The sequence below is a fragment of the Solea solea genome, chromosome 11, assembly GCF_958295425.1.
Source record: "Solea solea chromosome 11, fSolSol10.1, whole genome shotgun sequence".
Lineage (NCBI taxonomy): Eukaryota > Metazoa > Chordata > Actinopteri > Pleuronectiformes > Soleidae > Solea > Solea solea.
In genome coordinates this window covers 25,074,096-25,098,849 of record NC_081144.1, presented here as the reverse complement: position 1 = coordinate 25,098,849, position 24,754 = coordinate 25,074,096, and the positions used below count along the sequence as shown (strand labels likewise).

Here is a 24,754-nt window from a genome sequence, read left to right as displayed (position 1 = left end):
GACGCTTGATGTCACCATGGCGACAGATTAAAGTGAGATGAGTTATCGTCTGCGACCCTCGGAGTGCGCTAACGAGCGACATCGTGTACGTTTTACGACGAGCTCGTCCGCTCAGTGACTGTAACCAAACACAAGTCGGTGATACTATTGATACTAATACTACTGATACTAGTACTACTGATACTAGTGATACTAATACTACTGATACTACTTATATTACTGATACTACTGATACTACTACTAATACTACTGATACTGATACTGATACTGATACTAATACTAATACTACTGATACTGATACTAATACTAATGAAACTACTGATACTGATACTAATACTAATACTATTGATACTGATACTTATACTACTAATACTAGTACAGTGTTTAAAGAAGGTTCATGCCCTGCAGTTTTAATATATATTTGTTTACACTGATGTGAACATAAATATGTGAACATCATAACAGTGTGTGTGTGTGTGTGCGTTATTATTGGTGTGTGAGTCACAGTTTAAGCTTTACACTGTTCTCCTGGATTATAGAGAATGAACGGAAGAGACAACTGTCACACACTGTGTGTGTGTGTGTGTGTGTGTGTGTATTGGGATTAAAGGATGAATCTGGTTCAGGTCAATAATATCAATAATAACAAGGGGTTAACAATCACTACAAAATAATAATATAAATTATATATAAATCAATATAAATTGAAATAATAACTTTAATAATTGTGTGCAGCTCGTGGCTAATTAAGATGCTACCATGGATTAATATTAGCACACTTGGCTAATTATAGTATTACATTCATAGGCTAACGTTAGCATGCTAATTATATTAGCAAAACCAGCTTTACTTCCCGGTTTGTGTTTTATTAGCTTAGCTTCCTGTGTTACTGAGTGTGTGTGTGTGTGTGTGCGTGTGTGTGTGTGTGTGTGTGTGTGTTCACAGGTTTGTTTTCACTGATGCTAGTGTTAGCAAAAGCTATTTAGCATTTATCAAAACTTCCCACAAAGAGTGAAACCAAAATTAAAACGTTAAATTATTGTTCAAAGAAAAGTTTCCTCCTGCTGCTAAAACTCACTCACACACAGGTATTTTTTATTACGTTTCGAAAATCCAATATGATATTTTGTTATATTTTGTAATAGGATATTTCCTAAAAAATAAAAAACGATATAAATATAAAATAAAATAATTCATCAAAAGAATGATGTAATCCAGAATCACAGAATGAAGCTTTAAATTTTTCTCACAGATAAACAGAGAGGAGGAGGAGGAGGAGGAGGAGGAGGAAGAGCACATGTGAGCTCTACTTTTACCTCTCTGCGTCTTTTTCATATCCCAGTGTGAGCAGAACAGGCCTTTTATGACCGTCCAGCGCTGAATGTCTGACCAGTCAGCTGCGGCGCTGGAGGTCACGTGCTGTGGCGACCTTTACAGAGAGGTTATAAAGTAAAGTGATGCTCTGCCTCTGACTCACTGATCCTCCTCCTCTCTTTTCTTCTGTCACACGCGGGTTCATCACGTCAGCTGCAGCAGAGACTGAGTCCACGACACAGAGTCAGAGCAGAGTGAGTACACGTGGATCCTTCACATCTTCAAAGACTTTGACTGCTAAATACTGATCAATGCAAATGTGTTAAAAAGTGTTTTTAGTTTCATATTAACACATAAATATTCATATAATGGCCAAATAATAATATTAGTGGGGTTGACTGTCGATTATTGATTTATAGGTAGTACACTCAGTGAAGTGTAAAAATGATTATTTAACTGTGAACTGTGAAAAAGAAAAGCTCACTCTCCCAAACCAAAGTCCATAGAGAAAATCAGTGATTTTAGCTGGCGGGGACACAGTAGCTGCTGGTCCTCTGCTGCCTCGTGTGGTCACTTTGTGTCACTGAGGTCAATCTGAACAAAGTTTTTCAAACACTGCAGTGACATAGTAAGACATTTGAACTGTGTGCTGTGATGTTGAAATCACTGATTTTCTCTATGGGGTTTGGTGTGGGAGAGTGAGTGTTTTAACGTGTCACACTGGCAATATTTTTTGTATTTTTACCAATAAAAATCTATGTCAGATTAAGTCTATGATATGTTAAGAACATGTTAATGTTTTTATCTCACTGTTAGACAGACTGAAGTTTGTAAACCCCTCACATCACACACACAGGAGTTGTTGCCTGCTGCCTTTATCACTAATTTCAAATGTCTTATTTTGTCACTTCGGCTTTTGAAATATTTCGTTGAGATTTACCTCAGTGACACAAAGTGACCACACGAGGCAGCAGAGCACCAGTAGCTCTTGTGTCCCTGTGAGCTAAAATCACTGATTTTCTCTATGGACTTTGGTGTGGGAGAGTGAGTGGTGTACTAAATAAAATTAATATCAAATATTGAATAAAATCCCAGAATGCACAGAGATTTCTTGGATTCTCTACATTCTGGTTTTTAAAGACAGGGTTTGTGGTCAGAGCGACACCTGCTGTCTGACAGTAAATATCAGGTGGTTATATTTACCATGAGGATTTGTGCCGGCGCTGTGTCTATGTGGCTGTGACGCTGCGTTGGCTCAGTAAAATAATGCAGTGGGAGCCTGATGTGGCAGCTGCTCGCTGCCTCTGAAATCCTGACTAATGCATGTGAGGTCAGATTTACTGTGAAAACCTCGGCCGTGCCAGTTTGTTGACATCATGGCTGAGTGCATGTCTTCACTCAGAAGCTAAATAAAGATTTACAATAGCAGAGGTGCATGTGAATCCTCTGGCACAGAGGTTCACCACACTCTGATGCTGAGATGACAAAAACTACTGACTGTACCTTTAAAGAAGCACGTGTCTCTGTCCTCAGATGTCTCGGTTCCTGAACTTAGAGGAGTTTGGAGACGCCGCTCGCTTCCTCCGTCTCACCAACCTGGAGCAGCTGGCAGCAAAGGCCCAGGCTTTTGATGGTAAACTGTCAACACACACACACATTTATATACATTTAATACGTCATCTACATATATACATATACATATACATATATTTACACACACATATATATATTTTTATATATATATATTTATATATATATATATATATATATATATACATTACTGGTCAAAAGTTTTAGTACACCCAATTTTTCCAGTTTTTTATTGAAATTCAAGCCATTCAAGTCCAATGAATAGCTTGAAAGGTAAGTAGGCACCCCTATAAACTGTTAGGTTAAAAAAAAAGGTCAGGTTACCCAAAACAAATAAACAAAAATAATATACATTTCAGAATGGCCTTTTTCAGGGAACAAGAAATGGTTTAACAACTTAGAGCTGTTCTGCAGCAATGGAGGTTGATCAAGCCTTGAAAGTTGGTGCTACCAATTCCTACAGGTGTTCCAACTTTTCTTTATTACTTACAACCCCCTCTGTCTGCATAAAAGTAGTGTTGGAACACACTGTGGTACCATACCCCTGTGAGCATCATTTGAACAGTATTGTACTGCAGAAAGTAGTGTGTTATCATAAAAATAGCAAGAAAAAGGCAATTAACAATGAAAGAGAGACTGACCATCATAACACTTAAAAATGTTGGGCTTTCCTACAGAGAAATTGCGAAGTCAAGGTGTCAGTGAGTACAGTTTCCTTCACCATCAAAACGCACTCAGAAACTGTGAGAAACTCTGACTGGAAGAGGTCTGGCAGACCCAAAGCCACAACAGAATCAAAAGACAAGTTTCTGAGAGTCAACAGCTTGCGTGATAGGCGGCTCACAGGACAACAGCTTCAAGCACTGCTCCTAATTCTAGGATGGGTCAAAATGCAGAGGAATACTTTCCCTAAGGGGATTAATAAAAAAAAAATTAAAACTTTATTAATAGTGTTCATAGTAAGCAAGTCTCAGTTTCAACTGTGAAGAGAAGACTTAGAGTTGCAGGTTTGAACGGTCGAGTTGCAGCAAGAAAGGCATTGCTAAGACGTCAGAATAAGAAGAAGAGGCTTGCCTGGGCCATGAAACACCGCCAATGGACTACTGAAGACTGGAAGAAGGTGTTATGGACTGATGAATCAAAGTTTGAAATCTTCGGTTCATCACGCAGGAGTTTCGTACGCCGTCGAGTAGGCGAAAGGATGGTTCCTCAGTGTGTGACATCAACTGTCAAACATGGAGGAGGAAGCGTGATGGTCTGGGGCTGTTTTTCTAGATCCAGGGTCGGTGACTTGTACAGAGTGAGAGGCACCCTTAACCAAAACGGCTACCACAGCATTCTGCATCGCCATGCAGTGCCCTCTGGTATGCGCCTAGTTGGTCAGGGGTTCATCCTACAGCAAGATAATGACCCAAAACATACGTCCAAGCTATGCCAGAACTACCTCAGGAAAAAAGAAAAAGATGGTAAGCTTGAAAACATGGAGTGGCCAGCACAGTCTCCAGACTTAAACCCCATCGAGCTGGTTTGGGATGAACTGGACAGAAGAGTGAAAGCAAAGCAACCTACAAGTGCCACACATTTATGGGAACTTCTGCAACACAGTTAGGAAGAACTTTCAGCAGAATATTTGATTTCCATTGTAGAAAGAATGCCACAAGTGTGTTCAGCTGTTATATCTGCCAAAGGTGGCTACTTTGATGAGTCAAAATATAGAATACATTTTGGTTTATAAATTGATTCCATGATTTATTTTTTGACCTCAATTGTTTATTTGTTCTATGCTTTTATTTCAGTACAATGAGACATTAAAATGCATAATTTTCAATAAAAAACTGGAACAATTGGGGTGTTCTAAAACTTTTGACTGGTAGTGTATACATATATATATATATACATATACACATATATATGTACTTTTACAGGAACCAAAGATTCCTTTTGATCGTTAAACTCAGGAAGTTCTCACAACTTATGAAAACAGATGGCGTCAACATGTTGTTCCCCTCCTGTCCAGCAGGTGGCAGTTATATCACACACTGTGCCACAGCAATAATGTCGTATAAATGGTGGAACGCAGTAAACGTACGAAACAGTATGAGACGACTCAGTGTTGCTACATAAACACGCAGGAGATTTAAAATAATTTAAATCAAAATATTGGCGTAACTGACCAATCAGTGTCCTGTGCTGAAAGAACAAAGGTTCTTATTTGTCATAAAGAACCAAATGTTCCTCGTTCCTGAGGAAACTAATGTGACCAACTTTGTTTTTAACTTTGTTCTCAGGTACGAAGCGAGTTTGGATGCCCGACGAAAATGAAGCGTATATTGACGTCGAGGTCAAAGAAGTGAACGGAGACAAAGCTACTGTGGAGACAAAGGACGGACGGGTTAGTTAGTTAGTTACTGAACTCACTCCAACTTCCAGCTAACTCCTAATGACCAACAGTTACCTGCATTCAGTTAGCAGTTAGCTGTTTGAGGGTAAATGTTAATTGTTAAGCTAATTCATAACAACCAACAGCTAACTCCAGGTAACAGGTAAACTCCTTACAACTAAGGAGTTTACTTTGTTGTTAGCTGGTGACTGAGCTAACATCTAGCTGCATGCTAACCTTCCGTGTCGATCGACTTAAAAAAAAAAATTTGGTTCCACTTTTATTAATTTCTCTACAACACTTTACAACACTCTACAACTTTAACGTCAAAATATATAAAAGGACTTTATTTTAGAAATTACATATATATATATATACATATATGTTGAGATTTAAAAATGAAATAACTTTGTGTGTGTGTGTGTGTGTGTGTGTGTGTGTGTATGTGTTCCAGTTTTTGATTGTGAAAAATGACGAACTGCAGCCCATGAACCCTGCCAAGTTTGACATGTTGGAGGACATGTCCATGTTGACCAACCTGAACGAAGCGTCTGTGCTCTTCAACCTGAGGAGAAGATACAGCATGTGGATGATTTACGTGAGTATCTGCTCTGATGGAAACAACATATGACCTTCTGTGATTCTGGTGACCTTCTGGTGACCTTCTGGTGACCTTCTGATGACCATGTCTTTGTTTCTGTTGACCTTCTCTGTGATTCTGGTGACCTTGTCTTTGTTTCTGTGGACCTTCTGTGTTTCTGTTGACCTTCTCTGTGATTCTGGTGACCTTGTCTTTGTTTCTGTTGACCTTCTCTGTGATTCTGGTGACCTTCTGGTGACCTTCTGGTGACCTGCTCTGTGTTTGTTTCACAGACCTACTCTGGTCTCTTCTGCGTGTCAGTAAATCCGTACAAGTGGGTGCCGGTTTACACTCCTAGGGTGGTCGCGGCCTATAAGGGGCGTCGTCGTACAGAGACTCCGCCCCACATCTATGCCGTCGCAGACAACGCCTACGCTGACCTGCTGCAGAGTGAGTGACCTTTGACCTCAAAAATCCTGTAGCCACTTTCAGACTGTGATGTTTCTTAAAATGTGAGAAAAAAGGCCAAAACATAAGAAAAGTGGTGTTTATTACGAAGAGAACTTTTAGAGAGAACTTAGAATTTTGGGAATGTTTGTGTTCTAGATGTTACATCACAGGCTGGAAATTTAGGATTTTGGGAATGGTTATAATTCTAGAATTTGGGCAAAGGTTGGAGTTATTAGACTTTTGAAGTTTAGAAATAAGGATTTTGATAATGGTTAGAATTTTATAATTTTGGGAATGTTATAGTTCTAGAATTGTGGCAATGTTAGTGTTCTAGATGTTACATCACAGTTTGGAAATTTGTGAATTTAGGATTATGGCAAGGCTAGAATTCTAAAAAATTTTGCATTCTAAATTCTCAGGAATGTTAGCATTCTAGATGTTACATCACAGTTTGGAAATTTGGGAATTTTATAAATAAGGATTTTGGGAATGGTTATAATTCTAGAATTTGGGCAAAGGTTGGAGTTTTAGAATTTGGATAATGTCAGCATTCTAGATGTTAGGTCACAGTTGGGAGATTTGGGAATTTTAGAAATATGGATTTAGGGAATGGTTAGCGTTTTTGAATTTTGGGAATGTTAGAATTTTAGAATTTCAGGAATCTTATAGTTCTAGAATTTTGGGAATATTAGTGTTCTAGCATTTTCAGTTTGGAAATTTGGGAATTTTATAAATAAGGATTTTTGGAATTTTCGACAAAACGTTTGTCATGTAAGAAAAGTTTTCTGAAAATGAGTTCTCAAGTGTTCTCTGAAGTTACGCTGATCTTCTTTGTCCTCAGATCGTGAGAACCAGTCCATGCTCATCACGTGAGTCACAAACTCTGGTTATAATAACACTGGTTATTGACTGGTTATTGACTAGTTATTGGTGTGATTTCATGGTGTCAGTGGTGAGTCTGGTGCTGGAAAAACGGTCAACACTAAGAGAGTGATTCAGTACTTTGCCATCGTCGCTGCTCTGGGGGAACACGTGAAAAAAGGAGTGAGTGTTGGCAACATTTCATATGCCACATGAAATGAAATGTCACATGACCACCTGCTCTCCGTGTGTGTGTGTGTGTGTGTGTGTGTGTTCAGGGCTCTTTGGAGGACCAGATCATTGAAGCTAATCCAGCCATGGAGGCGTTTGGCAACGCCAAAACCCTCCGCAATGACAACTCCTCCCGCTTTGTGAGTTTAACGACTGACTTTAAGAATTGATATAACTTAGATTTTCTTATATTTGCACAAACACACACCAATACTTTCATTGATTTAGTTTGTTCGCTATTACTTGTAATTAAAGCTTAGAAAAGTTTGTAGAATCTGATTAAGACAGTTGGATTTTTTTCTAGTGTAAAAACTAAAACAAATTTTAGGCAATAAATTAAAACTGTTTTACAGAAACAAGACTTATTTTTCATTCTTGAAAATATGTTTTTGCAATGTATCAGTCAATAATAGCACTTGACATGTCTTACTAGACTATGACTTAATACAGACTGATTCTGAAAGTTGGATAGTCTGGAGAATGTTACATCAAAGGTCTAGAATGTTCTGAAATGTTAGAATTCCAGGTTAGTGTCCGGTTTCACAGCTGTTAAAGTGAAATATTCTTTATGTCTGATTCTCAGGGAAAGTTCATCAGGATTCACTTTGGGACGACAGGAAGGCTGGCGTCTGCCGACATCGACATCTGTGAGCTGAGATTTAATAAACTTGACATTTTTTTAAACAGTAAAACTATTCATGTGTTCACTCATTCGTGTCCTGACAGTAAACTTCGCTGTGTGTGTTTATAACCTGATCAGATCTTCTAGAAAAGTCCAGAGTTGTTTTCCAGCAGCCGGGAGAGAGAAGTTACCACATCTACTACCAGATTCTGTCCAGTCACAAGCCAGAACTGCAGGGTAACTTTGTTTCCACTCAGTAATGGCACCCTCTGTTGTCTCCAAACTCACAAATCTGGAATGTTACTTAACAATGGAAATTTGGGAATGGTTAGCATTCTAGAATTCCAGGAATGTCGGCATTCTAGATGTTACATCACAGTTTGGAAATTTGGGAATTTCAGAAATGAGGATTTTTTGAATGGTTACAATTTCAGGAATGTTATAGTCCTAGAATTTTGGGAATTTTAGAAATAAGGATTTTGGGAATTTTAGAATTTTTGGAATGTTTAGAATTCAGGCAATGGTTAGAGTTTTAGAATTTTGGGAATGTCAGCATTCTAGATGTTACATCACAGTTTAGAAATTTGGGAATTTAGGATTTTGGGAATGTTATAATTCTAGAATTTTGGGAATTGTTAGAATTCTAGAATTTCATGAATGTTAGCATTCTAAATCCTCATGAATGTTAGCATTGTAGCTGTTATGTAACAGTTTGGCATTTTAGAATTTAGAATGTCTGGAATGGTTAATGGAATGTCAGTGTTTTCCGTTGCCTTGAATTGACGACGTTAACCGTGTGCATGAAAAGAGCCCACATTGCACAACGTCATCTGATGTCCGCAGTCTCCAAAGTGAAAATGAATTTTTAATGTTTTGTCATTTTATTTGTATAAAGTTTGAGATTTAAACCTCCTGTTCTTTTGTTGTGGTTGTTGTTGTGTCGCAGACATGCTGCTGGTCTCCACAAACCCGTACGACTACCACTTCTGCTCTCAGGGCGTGACTACAGTGGACAGCATCAACGACGGGGAGGAGCTAAAACTGACTGATGTGAGAACACACACACACACACTGTAAAAACAGCCCGACTAGAAATAAGGAAAATATTCTCAAATTGATCCAAAATTTAAAAGTCTTTTTTTTATTTGATTAAACCAACTTAAATAAAAATGTATAGCATATAATTTCTTATGTGTGTGTGTGTGTGTGTGTGTGTGTGTGCAGCACGCCATGGACACACTGGGCTTCACTCCAGAGGAAAAGTACGGCTGTTATAAGATCGTCGGAGCCATCATGCATTTTGGAAACATGAAGTTCAAGAAGAAACAGAGAGAAGAACAGGCCGAGGCCGACGGCACCGAGAGTAACTTATTTTATTATAAATCACAACAAACCTTTACAATATTATAATAATGTTATAGAGAGAAGAGAAACAACAACAATTCACACACTGAACAAAACTGGACTCAAAGACGTGCAGCATCTGCAGAGACAGGTTATGGTGAAAGCAAAAATGTGGGACAAAAGGGGGAGAGAAAGGGAAAGAGGGAGTGTTCTTTAAATTATGAAGGAGCTAATGTTACAATGGGAAAACTAGGGGGCGACAGAGCTGCCTTCTCAGCAGTTATTTTTCTTTAATTGTTTGTAAAATTCGTCTCAAAACTAATTTTTACTCCTCGACTTTTAATTCAGAATGTGTTGAGATGTGGTTGTTTTTTAATTGTTGTTTTATTGTTTATTTTATATTCTTTTCTTTTCTTCCTCCTTTTCTATTATCTCTGTTCAATGTAGGTATAAACAGTATATGTGTGTGTTTTGTGCAGGTGTGGATAAATCAGCTTATCTGATGGGCATCAGTGCTGCTGACCTGCTCAAAGGCCTCCTGAACCCCCGCGTCAAAGTTGGAAATGAGTTTATTGTGAAAGGACAGACGGTTGAACAGGTAACTAACACTTAACCAGCTGCATGTTCTGACACGGTCAGTTAACTGCTCATCTCATCCATGCGCAGGTTAACTTTGCAGTCGCAGCTCTGGCTAAATCCACCTACGACCGCATGTTTAAGTGGCTCGTGAATCGCATCAACCTGTCGCTGTACACGGCTCAGCCTCGGCAGTACTTCATCGGCGTCCTGGACATCGCCGGCTTCGAGGTCTTTGAGGTGATTATTTATTCACTTTGAGTTTGAACAACATAGCAGCAAAGGTATCGGGACAGATGACATCAAGCCGACACACAAACACACTTGTTTATACCTGAAAACTGTGATTTAACCACACTTTAAATGTCCACAAACCAAAATGAATCAGTTTAATTTCTCTCTTTATGGAGCAAATAAACCAGAAAATATTCATATTTAAGAAGCTAATTTTCTGTTTTTTTTTTCCTACAGTTCAATAACTTTGAGCAGCTTTGCATCAACTTCACCAACGAGAAGCTGCAGCAGTTTTTCAACCATCACATGTTCATCCTGGAGCAGGAGGAATACAAGCTGGAGGGCATCGAGTGGACCTTCATCGACTTTGGTCTGGACCTGCAGGCCTGCATCAACCTCATAGAGAGGGTGGGTTATATCACAGAGAGAGGAGGAAAAATCCCAGAACCAGTCTCAAAGATGTGCAGCAGCATCTGCCTGGACAGGTTGTGGTGAAAGGAGAGAGAGAGAGAGAGCAGGAGAAGAAATATATGACACATAAGACAAAGTCAAAAAGTAAAACAGATCAAATGTCAGTGTTTAGCTCTTTGTGACACTGACAACATCAACATCTGAGTTTTTCAGGTGTTTTATCCAAAAAAAAGGATTTGAGCGATTTGAGACCTTCAGGTCAAAGATGGTCGACAAAGATATTTGATAAACATTGAGAAATGGTTTGAGCTAAACAAACTGACATTGTCTTTCTCTCCTTTCCTTTCACCACAACCTGTCCAGGCAGATGCTGCTGCACATCTTTTGAGTCTGGTTCTGTTCTCGAGTGTTTGTTCATTTTGTGAACTGCCGATTTTTTTTCTTTTTAACCAACTGACCTCAGACAAGTTTGCAACGTTGTAACCTTTTTAAAATCAACTTCATCAACACAAAGTTTACTGCTTTAAAAATGCAATCCTTTCAGAAGAAGAAAAAAAGTTGTTTTCAGGAATTCGTAGGCTAAAAATAAACATTTTAATCAATAACATAATAATTAAGACAACACTACTGAACCACAAACTGACCCCTGACCCCTGTGTGTGCAGCCCATGGGTATTCTGTCTATCATGGAGGAGGAGTGTATGTTCCCCAAATCCACCGACCAGAGCTTCAAAACCAAACTCTACGACAACCACTTTGGGAAGTCGCCAAACTTCCAGAGGCCAAGGCTCGACAAGAAACGCAAATATGAGACGCACTTCGAGGTGGTTCACTACGCCGGAGTGGTGAGCATCGACTTCATATCATTATTATGATCATTATTATTATTATTTCATCTCCATCCGAAAAATTAATAAACCTCTCCCTACACTCACCAAATATTCATTTCAATTTTCTTCTGCCAATGACTTTAACTTTAATTAAAAACTTTAACTTTAATAAAAACTTGTAAAAAAAACTATGTTAAAATTGAGAAAGTTCTGTCATATAAGAAATGCTTTTATTTTATTTCATTAATGACTTATATTTACACACAACATTTAAATGTAACATGGTTCACATATGGTTTTTCTTTTGAATTTCTGTTTCTGTTTATGTAAGACGGTCATAGCTACAAGCAGGTAAAGTTCTACACAGATCCAGAAAGTTCTTTTGGATCCAGTGGATCAGAATGTAAACATTTCAGGCTCTGTGCGCTCTGCAGGTTCCGTACAACATCACCGGCTGGCTGGACAAAAACCGAGATCCTCTGAATGAGACGGTGGTCGTGCTGTTCAAGAAATCCTCCAACAAACTGATGGCGGCGCTGTTTGAGAACTACATCAGCTCTGAGATGGGTGAGAAAAAACAACGCCACTCACTGTTTCTGTCTGTGGAGACACGTGGAACACGTCGTCAACGATTGCTGCGATGTCGTTTCAGCCAGCGACCCGAAGGCGGAGACCAAACACAGGAAGAGGAAAGCTGCTTCCTTCCAGACGGTTTCACAGCTGCACAAGGTCCAGATGTTATTCCATAGATTGAAATGTTGTGGTGTTTTTATTTAAAACACATTCACATCAATCTGAACTAAAGAAAATCTCCCGTGATCCATCTGTGGGTCTCAACCCAGTGTTTGGGAACCACCGACTTTAAGAACAGAATCTATTGCTCATGTTTTTATCCACGTGTTTGGACACAGGAGAACCTCAACAAGATGATGGCTAATCTGCGCAGCACTCAACCTCACTTTGTCCGCTGCATCATCCCCAACGAGACCAAGAGTCCAGGTACACACACACACACACACACACACACACACACAGCAAACTCACTAGTGCCCTCATGTGGTTTTAATCTCCACCATGTACCAGAAAAATGAAAATGTATTTTATTTAGATTCTGTCTGATCTTTGAAGAACTGTAATTGAATTAAATTTAACACACGACCACGCCCACTGAGCCGCGCCTCCCAGCAGGGCTGCTGTGGCAACCCCAAAAAATAAATTAAATGTTGCGATAGAAAACGAGCCAAATGTGAAGGATGAACTCAACAGTTCAGACAGAAAAAAATCGCACCAGCTCTGCTGATGAAAGACCTGGTCACGTCCGTCACTTTTTGCGTTGGTAAAGACCATTTTCTTCCTCTAGAGGGCAGTGCTGAGCACCACAACACGACGGGCATCAACAAACCCGCCGACCATTGAAGAGGTTATTTTATGGTGTTTGATCATAAATAGACGTAGAAATAGATGTAAGAGTCGTACGTTAAAGGAGAATATTTGACACCTTAGCTCTTACACAGACAGGTTTTTCTGTCTGTGTAAAAAAGCTTGTACAGACTCTTCTTTGTCGTTTTCCTGAATAATTGGACTATTTGACTCTATACTTCCCCCCCACGATCTTTGGTAGTATTGCTCTGTTTTGTCCGTCACCACTTAAAAAAGCACAATTATGCAGGTTTTTTGTGGATGAAGACGTTTCCTGAAACGATGACAGAAAACAAAAAAAAAAGATTGTTCTAAAGATCTAAATCTTGACTTCCAGGTCTGATTGATTCCTTCATGGTTCTCCAGCAGCTGAGGTGTAACGGGGTCCTGGAGGGGATCAGGATTTGCAGGAAGGGTTTTCCAAACCGGATCCTGTACGCCGAGTTCAAACAGCGGTGAGTCCAGTTTTGAGTTTTTATTTTGTCAGAACAGCCTCATGTTCCTGATTCCTGGTCTTCTTGTCTCTGTTGTCCAAAGTTATCGCATCTTGAATCCGGCTGCGATCCCTGAGGTCTCGTTCGTGGACAGCAGGAAGGCCGTGGAGAAGCTGCTGGGTTCTCTGAACCTCGACCACACGCAGTACAAGTTTGGACACACTAAAGTAAAAAACAAAACAACTTATAGTCGGGATAATTCTGCTGACGCAGTTATTTACTTTGACTTTGACGGTAAAGTCCATCTGTTCCTCCTCAGGTTTTCTTTAAGGCGGGACTGTTGGGTCAATTAGAGGACATGAGGGACACACGTCTGTCTGAGATCCTCACTGTGGTCCAGGCCATGTGCAGAGGGAAGCTAATGAGGGACCAGAAGGAGAGGAGGACGCTGGAAAGGTCAGTGTGTGACGATGAATCCGAGGTTTTAAAGAGCAGTTTGTCGGCCGATAGTCTCAGAGTGGCATGATTTCCTCTTTGCCTCTGATCAGAGACGCCGCGCTGGTGATCCAGTTCAACCTCAGAGCTTACGTCTCGGTGCGGACTTGGCCGTGGATGATGTTGTTCTATAAGCTCCGCCCCCTGCTCAGGAGTGCTCAGGTGGAGAAAGAACTTGCCGCTCTGAACGAAGACTTCAAGAAACTAAAGGAGGCGTTTGACAGGTGAGTCCTGGTGATTGTGGCGAGAATAATGTGTCGTTGACGGTTTCTCACATCTGCTTTTGTTTGTTTTTGTTCTGTCAGATCGGAGGGGAAGCGTCGGGAGGCCGAGGAGAAGCAGGTGGTTCTGGTTCAGGAGAAAAACGACCTGACTCTGCAGCTCCACGCTGTAAGTTGTGATGAAACTTACTGAAAATCTTCTTTATCGTCATCTCACGTCAGTATTCCACAAGTCCAAAGTTACGAATATGGATACATGTCCAAGTTTGACCTGTTGGTGGCACTAGAGCATTTGAGATGATTCTAGTTCTTTATGGTTTGAGTTTTCTGGTGCCCTCTAGAGGTCGCATATTAGTTCTCGTGAACTTTAGCTTCTGAGACTTTCCAGATAAAATGAAATCATCTATTTGAAGAATGTTCTTTATCACCTGAATCCGAAACTTTTCTTTTCATATCTGTTTCCGTCCTGACCATGCAGGAGCAGGACAACCTGGCGGACGCTGAAGACCGCTGCAATCAGCTGATTCAGTCCAAAATCTCTCTGGAGTCGAAGGTGAAGGAGATGCAGGAGCGTCTGGAGGACGAGGAGGAGTTGACCGCCAACCTGATGACCAAGAAACGTCAGCTGGACGAGGAAGTGATAGCGCTGAAGAAAGACGTGGACGATCTGGAGACGACCTTGGCCAAAGTGGAGAAGGAGAGACATGGAGTGGAGAACAAGGTGCTTCTGCTTGAAAGGTGTCAGTGTAGCTGTGATTCTGAAACCTTCCGTCACTTTAAATCATGTTCTTCTCATTTTGTCCAGGTGAAGAACCTTTCCCAGGAGATGTGTGTTCTGGACGACTCCATCGCGTCTCTGAACAGAGAGAAAGCTGCTCTGCAGGAGGCTCATCAGCAGGCTCTGCACGACCTTCAGGCTCAGGAGGACAAGGTCAACATGTTGGCCAAAGCAAAAGCTCGTCTCGAGCAGCAAGTGGACAACGTAAGAAAATAATCAACAAATGTTAAAATAGCTCAACCGCCCAAGCACATGATGATCTGCAAGCATTTTAAGTTTCAAACTTTGTTGTCTTTGTCTCCATGGAGTTGGTCAGTTTGGATGTTCCCTTATTTGTGTGTGGACCATCCCATAATCCTTCATAATCTGAAGATTTCCCTCAAAAAAACTCTTAAACGCTTTTCACTCTCCAGGAAGATCATGTAAGTAACTTCTAGAGCCTCCTCACAGAATCGTTTAAATCAAACGTCAACCTTTTTTGCGCCACGCACCGGTTTAATGTCAGACAATATTTTCACGGACCGGCCTTCAATGTGTGGCGGATAAATACAACTAAATAAAATGATACGACTGGCATAAAAACTGGTATTTTCTAAATATAAAAATAAACGTGAATCCACTGTGAATGTCAACATCTTTGTCAACAGCAGCAGCAGCAGCACCGACACCTGCTTCACACAGATGTCGGAAATGGCAACAGGGTTTTCAGTGGTGTTGTGGCGATCTCAGGGTATTCTGCCATGACTTTAATCCAGAACACCGGCAGAGTTATTGCAGTTGATCTTCTTCTTCGACTGTGGCGAGCATCTTGACATGCGCCAAGAGTGAGTCATAGACAGTTGTGGCGGAGAGAATCTGGTCATTTTTTTAAATAAAACATCGTTCAGAATCTGATAATAAATACAATGGAAATAATGTAGGTTATGTATTCTTTCTCTGCGGCCTGGGACCAATTTACTCATGGACCGGTACCGGTCCACAGCCCAGGGGTTGGGGACCACTGGTTTAAAGGACCTCCAGAACTTCTGTGGTTGTGTAGATCCTCATTCATCCAGGTCATCTTTATCCACAACACACGAGAGTCTGGACACAAAGTTTATCTTGAAGACGTTTCACCTTCATCCAAGAGGCTTCTTCAGTTCTGAAGAAGTTGCAACCGACTCAGTGAGTTTTGGTTTCTTTGGTTGCTGTTAGGACCAGTCAACGTTCTTCACGACTTCTAGATCCCCTTCAATGACCAATAAACACAAACATCCCAATTAATCAATAAAATCATCTGAAGGACAGAACCAAACACTGGAATGCCACAAAACTTCCAAGACCAATTCCAAGAGTTCAATCCAGGTCTCCAGAACAGGATCGGTGGTCCACAGAATACACTGGGAGTCTAAAACCTGAGTTTTTCACTGGTTTCTAACAAATTCTCAATTATCTTCCATGTAGGTGGAAGGTTCTTTGGAGCAAGAGAAGAAGGTGCGGATGGAATTGGAGCGAACCAAACGGAAGCTAGAGGGGGACCTGAAGTTGTCCATGGATTCAGTGAGGGAGCTGGAGAGCCAGAAGGAAGATCTGGAAGACAGACTGAAAAAGTAGTTTTTCAGTAATAGTAGTTTTGTTTTAAAATCACTCGGAAAAAAACAACAACAACAAGGCAATCAGAGATGCCATACTAAACTTTGACTTTTTTGTCTCATTTTGGAAGACATACTGAACTATGACTTTTTTGTCTCATTTTGGACGACATACTAAACTATGACTTTTTTGTCCCATTTTGGACGACATACTATACTATGACTTTTTTGTCTCATTTTGGACAACATACTATCTATGACTTTTTTGTCTCATTTTGGACAACATACTAAACTATGACTTTTTTGTCTCATTTTGGACAACATACTATCTATGACTTTTTTGTCCCATTTTGGACGACATACTATACTATGACTTTTTTGTCTCATTTTGGACAACATACTATCTATGACTTTTTTGTCCCATTTTGGACAACATACTATCTATGACTTTTTTGTCTCATTTTGGACGACTTACTAAACCATGACTTTTTTATCTAATTCTGGACGACATACGACTTTTTTGTCTCATTTTGGACGACATACTGAACTTTGACTTTTTTGTCCCATTTTGGACTACATACAAAAAATCTATGAATTTTTTGTCAAATTTTGGACGACATACTAAACGATGAATTTTTTGTCTCTTTTTTGACGACATACTATACTATGACTTTTTTGTCTCATTTTGGACGACATACTAAACTATGACTTTTGTCAAATTTCAGTCGATATACTGTTGCTCGTATTGGCAAGTGCAGAAGCACAGACACACAGAGCAACCAAAAACCCAGTGGAAGTGAAGTAATTACTTTCATCTCTACTTCTAGAAAAGACCTGGAGTCGATTCAACTTCAGTCTAAAGTGGAGGACGAGCAGAACGTGATCACTCACCTTCAGAAGAAGATCAAAGAACTTCAGGTTGGTCACACCAACACGAGATGAAAACGTGAACCCAGGACGAATGCTAAGCTAACAATGCTCATAAAATGACCAACAACTTCTCTGCCTTCTTCTTCTTCTTTGGGTTTGGGGCTAAAATCTAAAACTGCAGACTCGAGTCGAGGAGCTGGAGGAGGCGCTGGAGGCAGAGCGGGCGTGGCGCTACAAAGCCGAGCGTCAGAGGAACGACATCGCCAGAGAACTGGAGGAGCTCGGAGAGAAACTGGAGGAAGCGGGCGGAGCCTCTGCTGCTCAGATCGCCCTCAACAGGTCAACATTCACATTCGCAGCGACAGATAGAAAGTCTTATGATGTCATCTAGTCACTGATATTGACTGTTAGACGGGAGATAAACAAAGTGGTTACTTGGTCAGAGACGTACTGTAACAAGCTTCATGTCCAACAGGAAGCGAGAGGCAGACTTCCTGAAGATTCGTCGGGAGCTGGAGGAGGCGGGGCTTCACCACGAGGCGACGGCTGCCACTCTGAGGAAGAAGCACTCGGACATGATGGTCGAGCTTGGCGAGCAGATCGACAGCCTGCAGAGAACCAAACAGAAACTGGAGAAGGAGAAGACGGAATTCAGGCTGGAGGCCGATGACATGGCCAGCAACGTAGAGCAGCTGTCCAGAGCCAAGGTAACGTATCTGTGTGTGTGGGAGGGGCTTAGGACAGCAAGTCGTTAGTATTTAACCACCTGGAGATGAGACACAACAATCGTGTGCGTGTGTGTGTGTGCAGGGAGCTGTGGAGAAGATGTGCAGGGTCTATGAGGACCAGCTGAACGAGAGCAGGAGCAAAGCTGAGGAGCTGCAGAGGAAACTGACTGAAGTGTCTGCACAGAAAGCACGAGCGGTGACAGAATGTGGTACAAAACACACACACACACACACACACATACAATGAGCTGAACTGTCCCTTTAATAAAACTCTCTGTCTCACTCCAGCTGAGTTCCATCGCCGCCTAGAGGAGCGAGACACTATGATTGGTCAGCTGCAGCGCTCAAAGGCGGGCGTCAGCCAGAACTCTGAGGATCTGAAGAAGCAGCTGGAGGAGGAGCACAAAGTAACAGAGACCTTCATCTGTCCAGACCATAATATTCTTCTACGGCACTGTGATGATGATGATGATGATGATGATGTTTGTCTCAGGCTCGCACGTCGCTGGCTCACGCCGTGCAGGCTTCTTATCACGACTGCGGTCTGCTCAGAGAGCAACTGGAGGGGGAGCAGGAGGCCAAGGCTGAACTGCAGAGGGCGCTGTCCAACACCAACAGTCAGGTGGTTCAGTGGAGAGCCAAGTACGAGAGTGAGGCCGTGCTGAAGGTCGAGGAGCTGGAGGAGGCAAAGTGAGAGTAAACCTTAGTAACTTAGTGTTCTAGACCTTCATCGGGCAAACACGTGTTCTAGACCTTCATTGGGCAAACGCGTGTGCCAGACCTTCATCGGGCAAACGTGTGTTCCAGACCTTAATCAGGCAAACACGTATTCTAGACCTTCATCAGGCAAACGCGTGTTCCAGACCTTCATCGGGCAAACGCGTGTTCTAGACCTTGATCGGGCAAACGCATGTTACAGACCTTGATCTGGCAAACGTGTGTTACAGACCTTCATCGGGCAAACGCATGTACTAGACCTTCATCGGGCAAAAGCGTGTTCTAGACCTTCATCGGGCAAAAGCGTGTTCTAGACCTTCATCGGGCAAAAGCGCGTTCTAGACCTTCATCGGGCAAAAGCATGCTCTAGACCTTCATCGGGCAAACGCGTGTTCTAGACCTTGATCGGGCAAACGCATGTTACAGACCTTCATCGGGCAAACACACGTTCCAGACCTTCATCAGGCAAACGTGCGTTCCAGACCTTCATCAGGCAAACACGTGTTCTCGGCCTTCATCAGGCAAATACGCGTTCTAGACCTTCTTCAGGCAAACACGTGTTCTAGACCTTCATCATGAAAACACGTGTTCCAGACCTTCATCGGGCAAATGCGTGTTCTAGGCCGTCATCGGGCAAACACACGTTCCAGACCTTCATCGGGCAAACACGCATTCCAGACCTTCATCGGGCAAACGCGTGTTCTAGACCTTCATCGGGCAAACACGTGCTGTAGACCTGAAATCTCTGGATGATCTACTGTTTGAGCTTAAACACGTAAACTTTATGTCTCTGCTGAGGCTTGTTCTTCACTGAAACCTCAGCTGTGTTTTTGATCTGGTTCATAACTGTTGTTACTGTTATTGTTTTGATGGTGTTGTGTTTAAAGGAAGAAGTTGGTTGTTAAGCTGCAGACGATTGAAGAAGCCAAAGAAGCCTCTCAGGCCAAATGTTCTTCACTTGAGAAAACCAAACTACGTCTCCAGGTGGAGATTGAAGACCTGGTGGTTGAGCTGGAACGAGCCAACTCTGCCGCTCTGGCTCTGGACAAGAAGCAACGCAACTTTGACAAGGTTGGTCAGCAACACAACCCACGGTCCTCAGGGTGGCAGTGTGAGCAGACGGGAAACATCAGTGTTTTGTTGGTTTGTGCTTGTTTGACACAGCTGCTGAGTGACTGGAAGTTGAAGTTTGAAGACAGTCAGACGGATCTGGAGGCGGCACAGAGAGAATCTCGCAGTCTGAGCACCGAACTCTTCAAACTCAAGAACTGTTACGAAGAAGCTCTGGACCATCTGGAGACGGTGAAACGAGAAAACAAGAACCTTCAAGGTACAAACTCCATCTGGAATCTCATGGTTTGTAAACATCTGTCTTTATAACCTCTGCAGGTGGTGGAACAGTGGTTAGCACTGTTGCCTCACAGCAAGAAGGTCCCAGGTTGGAATCCTGGTCCTGTCCTAGATTCTTTCTGTGTTGAGTTTGCATGCTGGTGTGGGTTTTTTTCTCTCCTCCTTCCATCATAACATGTGTTGCTCCTGTCAGTGCCACTGAGCAAGGCACTGACATTCGGCTCACTACTCCTTTCAAGGTTTTAGTAAAATTGTTTGGAGTCTACTATCAGTGATCAAAACTAATATTTGTGACTGACTGGTCAAATGCGTTGATGGCAGAGGAGATCCTGGACCTGACAGACCAGATTGGACATGGAGGGAAGACCATCCATGAGCTGGAGAGGATGAAGAAGGTCCTGGATGTGGAGAGGAGTGACATCAAAGCAGCTCTGGAGGAGGCCGAGGTAATGGACCGATCTACTGTAGATGTTGGTGAGACCGCTTTCTACTCGTGCACTGACCACTGTGAACCCACCTCCAGGGAAGTCTGGAGCTTGAGGAGAGCAAGACCCTGAAGTTCCAGATGGAGCTGCAGCAGGTCCGGACCGAGATCGAGCGAAAGATCTCAGAGAAGGACGAGGAAATCGACAACCTCAGGTACCGTAGTTACAGACCCTGACGATTCCAGAAAACAAATCATGAAACTCTACCAGATAACTCGTCAGAATTAGCAATTAACATTCAAACTTCTGCTAAAAAAAGGTTGTATTCCATTTTTCCACCATTAGGACAGAGATTGTTTATTTTTCGGTAGAAGGGAATGAAGTAGGTTTGATAAGTTTAAAGTTGGCATTTGTTGAGCTGGGTGCTGCGTTCTGTTCCATGTGAGCGTGTGAAGAGAGATGAAACATCGCAACTCTTATTCTGTTCTCGCAAACAGTGAAGGAACAAACATCGGACCATTCATGTAACATCACAAAATCTAATCCAGTAAAATATCAAATTTGATTGGTGACCTAAATTTAGTTTACTATAAAGCAGTCAGAATAAGCGAAAACACTGTTGTGTCCACCAGGCGGAGCCACCAGCGCTCTGCGGAGGCCATGCAGACGAGTCTGGAGGCGGAGGGGCGGAGTCGCAGCGAGGCGGTTCGTCTGAAGAAGAAGATGGAGTGCGACCTGAACGAGATGGAGGTTCAGCTGGGACACGCTAACCGTCAGTCGGTGGAGAGTCAGCGGATCATCCGACACCTGCAGACACAGGTGACCCCGTCGTCACGGATACGAGGATGACGGATCTCCCCCCCTGCTTTCATACGTAACGTTGCTTCCATCACGTGTTCCAGGTGAGAGAGCAGCAGGTGGACCTGGAGGACAGAGTCCAGCTGTCCAATCAGCTGAGAGAACAGATCGCGCTATTGGAGCGGCGCTGTTCGCTGATGGCTGGTGAGGGGGAGGAGCTAAGAGAGATTGTGGAACAAACTGACCGCGCCCGCAAGATGGCGGAGCACGAGCTGGTGGAGGCGGCGGAGAAAGTTAACATGCTCTCGACACAGGTGAGTTTTCACTCACTGATTCACCCGCTCATCAGCTGGTCACCTTCCTGTCACTTGACTTCCTGTCACCTGACTACCCGTTTCCTCGTAGAATTGCGGTCTGTTAAACCACAAGAAGAAGATGGAGGTGGACCTGACGGTGCTGACGGTGGAGGTGGACGAGGCCGTGCAGGAGAGTCGCAGCGCAGAGGACAAAGCTAAGAAGGCCATGACTGATGTCAGTGCTGAGTCACGAACTCTGAATCATGATCGGACGACGTATGATTAGATCCCGTGCCAAGACAAAAAAATCACTCACAAAAGTTGATTTTGGAATTGATATTCGTGAAATGAAGAACATTTCATGTGACTTCAAAATTCTAGCGCAAGTGATTTACTCTGAAGTGCCACAAGGGGGAGCTGCATCTTTTCCGTTTAAACCAGAACCTCACGAAATTTAGGAACTTGTTCACGATTTTTGTTTTTCCGCAGTATTTGCAACGTTAAAGTTTACAGAAAAGTTAAAATGATCGCGATAATAACACATTTTATTTTATGTATCTTCTCGCAGCTACAATTGACAAAATGCCACTCCCTCCTCTGGTCATAGCTCCGCCCTCAAAACAGTGGACGATTTTTGTTACATTATGTTTTTTTCTCGCCTGTAACGTGTCATTCACACATGTTCCTGCAGGCGGCGCTGATGGCCGAGGAGCTGAAGAAGGAGCAGGACACCAGCAGCCTGTTGGAGAGGATGAAGAAGAACATGGAGTCCACGGCCAAAGGTGACGACGCGGATCATCGATGGCGCTGACGGAGCGATCGTGATCGTGATTGCGATCATGCGCTGACTGATGACGAGGTTTGTGTTTTTGTGACAGAGCTGCAGGTGAAACTGGACGAGACGGAGCAGCTGGCGCTGAAGGGTGGGAAAAAGCAGCTTCATAAACTGGAGACGAGAGTGAGTCGTCGTCCGTGTCTGTTCATTCATCCAAAGTTTTTATCGCTTGTTTATTGTCTAGGAAACTGAATTACTTTGACTTAATTCCTTCCACTTGGGGTTTATTTATTTTTAATTTCTTGTCTTTTAACTTTTCCTTCCCTTAGATTTGGCAGAATTATTTAAATTGTTGTTTTTCGTTTGTCTTATTGTCCAGGACAGTATGTCGTTTTTATTAACAACCTCACTATGACCAAATATGGACATATTTTATGATATAAAGAAAAAAGAGAAAGTGGAACAAATCATTTTGGAGATAAACGCTCCTGAACAACAGTCTTTGCGAAATTTGACAAACACAAAAGTGCTAATTCTCCACAGAAGAAAGCTCTTATTTTGAATGAGAGGAAGAGGTGGGTAGGTAACAGGAAGGGGCGGAGTCTAAACCTCTAATAAAACCACCAGGTGAGGGAGCTGCAGACGGAGCTGATGGTGGAGCAGAAGAAGAACGAGGATTATCACAAAGGCGTGCGTCGCTACGAGAGGAAAGTCAAAGAGCTAACGTACCAGGTCTGATGACGCCATCACCGTCTTCACGCCGCCGCCACCGCGCGTACGTTAGCACCGTTTCACTGTTTCTGTTTGTTGTTGTTTTGTCAGTCGGACGAGGACAAGAAGACTCTGCTCCGGATGCAGGAGCTGATCGACAAACTCCAGACCAAACTCAAGAGCTACAAGAGACAAGCGGAGAACGCTGTGAGTGTCGCGCTCGCACTGTCGCCACGGTAACGAAGTTTGTCTACCATCACAATCACAGCCTCCGTGTCTCTGTCTGTCCACCAGGAGGAGCAGGTGAGCTGCAGCACCGTGCGTTACAGGAAAGTTCAACACGAGCTGGACGACGCAGAGGAGCGGGCGGACATCGCCGAGACGACTGTCAACAAAATACGCATCCGAACTCGCCAACAGAGCAGCAAGGTCGCCATGGTGAGTCGCACACTTCGCACGTTACTGTCCTTAAAAGTGAAAACTGTTTTTTCTGATGTGCGTGTTTTTCTGCAGATCGTTGAGTGACGCTCTCTGGCGCCGCCGTGGGGCGTCTCTGACGTTTGGCGTCCGTGTGTTTTTTTCTGATGTGTATTTTTCCACGGAAACAGGAAGTGACGAGAGGAGCGAGTACGACGAAGAGTCCAAGTCATGGTTTTATGAAGAAAGACGGAGGAAACGACAGCGATCGCACAAAATTATTCCGATGATGATCGGAAGATCGAACTTTTTTTACGATCTTATAGACGACTTAGATCATTCATAACTTCCTTTCTTTAGGTCACTTTTAACTCTTTGGATACGTAGTACTCTTTTGTACGGAAGCGTATTGGATTTTTTAAAAAGGTTCTGTTTTTACGAGATGGTTTTTTTGCTGGTTTCTGTAGACGAGAAGCTCCAGAAGGATCATGTTGCCCTCCTTTTTAACGACATCACCAGTCTGTCTGCATTTACGTGCATCATTTTATATCCATGAAGCAAAGTCCTGAGGTTCCTGCGATAAGTCGACAAACTAATGAAAAGTCCGTCAACATCACTCAAGGACAGAATCTCCCAACGTCTCAAACCCAAAGCAAAGTAAAACGACCGATCAGGAGGTGAAGCTTCTCCGCTTCCATCTCATTCACTCAGAAAGTCAAGTTCAATCCCAAATAAAGAATCTCGCAAAAACAGACCCAAAAAAACTCCTTAAGACAGACTCTGAATTTTTTTTTTAAATCTCGAAAAAAAAAATCTGGTAAAAACAGAGCCTTTTTAAAATGAATTTCTGCTGAATGAAAACACTTCCGTACTTTTGACTCTTCGATAACCTTTAGTTAACGTTGTTTTAATTACATTTAGCTACGTATTGACTTTGTTTTGTTTAGCTAAACTTCTAACTATCTTTGGCTAACTTCCTGTACGTTGCTGTGTTAGCACCAACCTCATGAACACATGTGGTTGAGGGGGCGGGGCATTTATTCATCGTGTGCAGTGTTACCACATATACTGTAGGTGCTGTTAGTTTTCAGCTTCACTGCGTGAAAAGTGAATAAAGCCTCATGTCAGAGGAGGAGGAGACCAAACACTGAGATAAAAGAGAGGAAACAAACTCCTGACATGTCCTGTTGACGCATGACGACTAAACAGTAAACAGCTGATCTGAATATTTATGTGTTTTAAGATAAGATAGTCCTTCATTAGTCCTTCAGTGGGGAAATTGAAATATTATGTGTTGTAAAGAAAAAATAAATGACTAAAAAAACA

At 42.3% G+C, this 24,754-nt stretch overlaps 1 protein-coding gene across 1 annotated transcript; it reads left to right on the top strand.

Moving 5' to 3' along the window:
- Nucleotides 1-1,487: 1,487 nt before the first annotated feature.
- LOC131468104 (myosin-7B-like) lies at nucleotides 1,488-24,754 on the top strand. The gene is made up of 46 exons (XM_058641991.1): nucleotides 1,488-1,568; nucleotides 2,848-2,947; nucleotides 5,193-5,296; nucleotides 5,739-5,882; nucleotides 6,158-6,314; nucleotides 7,156-7,183; nucleotides 7,265-7,358; nucleotides 7,454-7,546; nucleotides 7,990-8,053; nucleotides 8,167-8,265; nucleotides 8,975-9,078; nucleotides 9,253-9,391; nucleotides 9,852-9,970; nucleotides 10,039-10,188; nucleotides 10,420-10,590; nucleotides 11,259-11,438; nucleotides 11,858-11,990; nucleotides 12,076-12,152; nucleotides 12,335-12,422; nucleotides 13,180-13,297; nucleotides 13,380-13,503; nucleotides 13,596-13,732; nucleotides 13,825-13,995; nucleotides 14,077-14,161; nucleotides 14,471-14,713; nucleotides 14,798-14,974; nucleotides 16,214-16,359; nucleotides 17,169-17,259; nucleotides 17,393-17,550; nucleotides 17,687-17,918; nucleotides 18,022-18,148; nucleotides 18,228-18,346; nucleotides 18,433-18,629; nucleotides 19,544-19,727; nucleotides 19,821-19,986; nucleotides 20,328-20,452; nucleotides 20,530-20,645; nucleotides 21,064-21,250; nucleotides 21,334-21,543; nucleotides 21,635-21,760; nucleotides 22,217-22,307; nucleotides 22,404-22,483; nucleotides 22,928-23,032; nucleotides 23,123-23,218; nucleotides 23,306-23,449; nucleotides 23,525-24,754. Exons 2-46 carry the CDS (start codon nucleotides 2,848-2,850, stop codon nucleotides 23,534-23,536), a joined length of 5,811 nt encoding a protein of 1,936 aa, XP_058497974.1. The 5' UTR covers nucleotides 1,488-1,568; the 3' UTR covers nucleotides 23,537-24,754.

Bases quoted from the DNA above. Each gene is read 5' to 3' on its own strand.
- LOC131468104 (XM_058641991.1), top strand. From the start codon at position 2,848: ATGTCTCGGTTCCTGAACTTAGAGGAGTTTGGAGACGCCGCTCGCTTC. The intron at 5,883-6,157 runs GTGAGTATCTGC...TTTGTTTCACAG, and splicing joins ACAGCATGTGGATGATTTAC to ACCTACTCTGGTCTCTTCTG. The intron at 17,260-17,392 runs GTTGGTCACACC...CTAAAACTGCAG, and splicing joins AGAAGATCAAAGAACTTCAG to ACTCGAGTCGAGGAGCTGGA.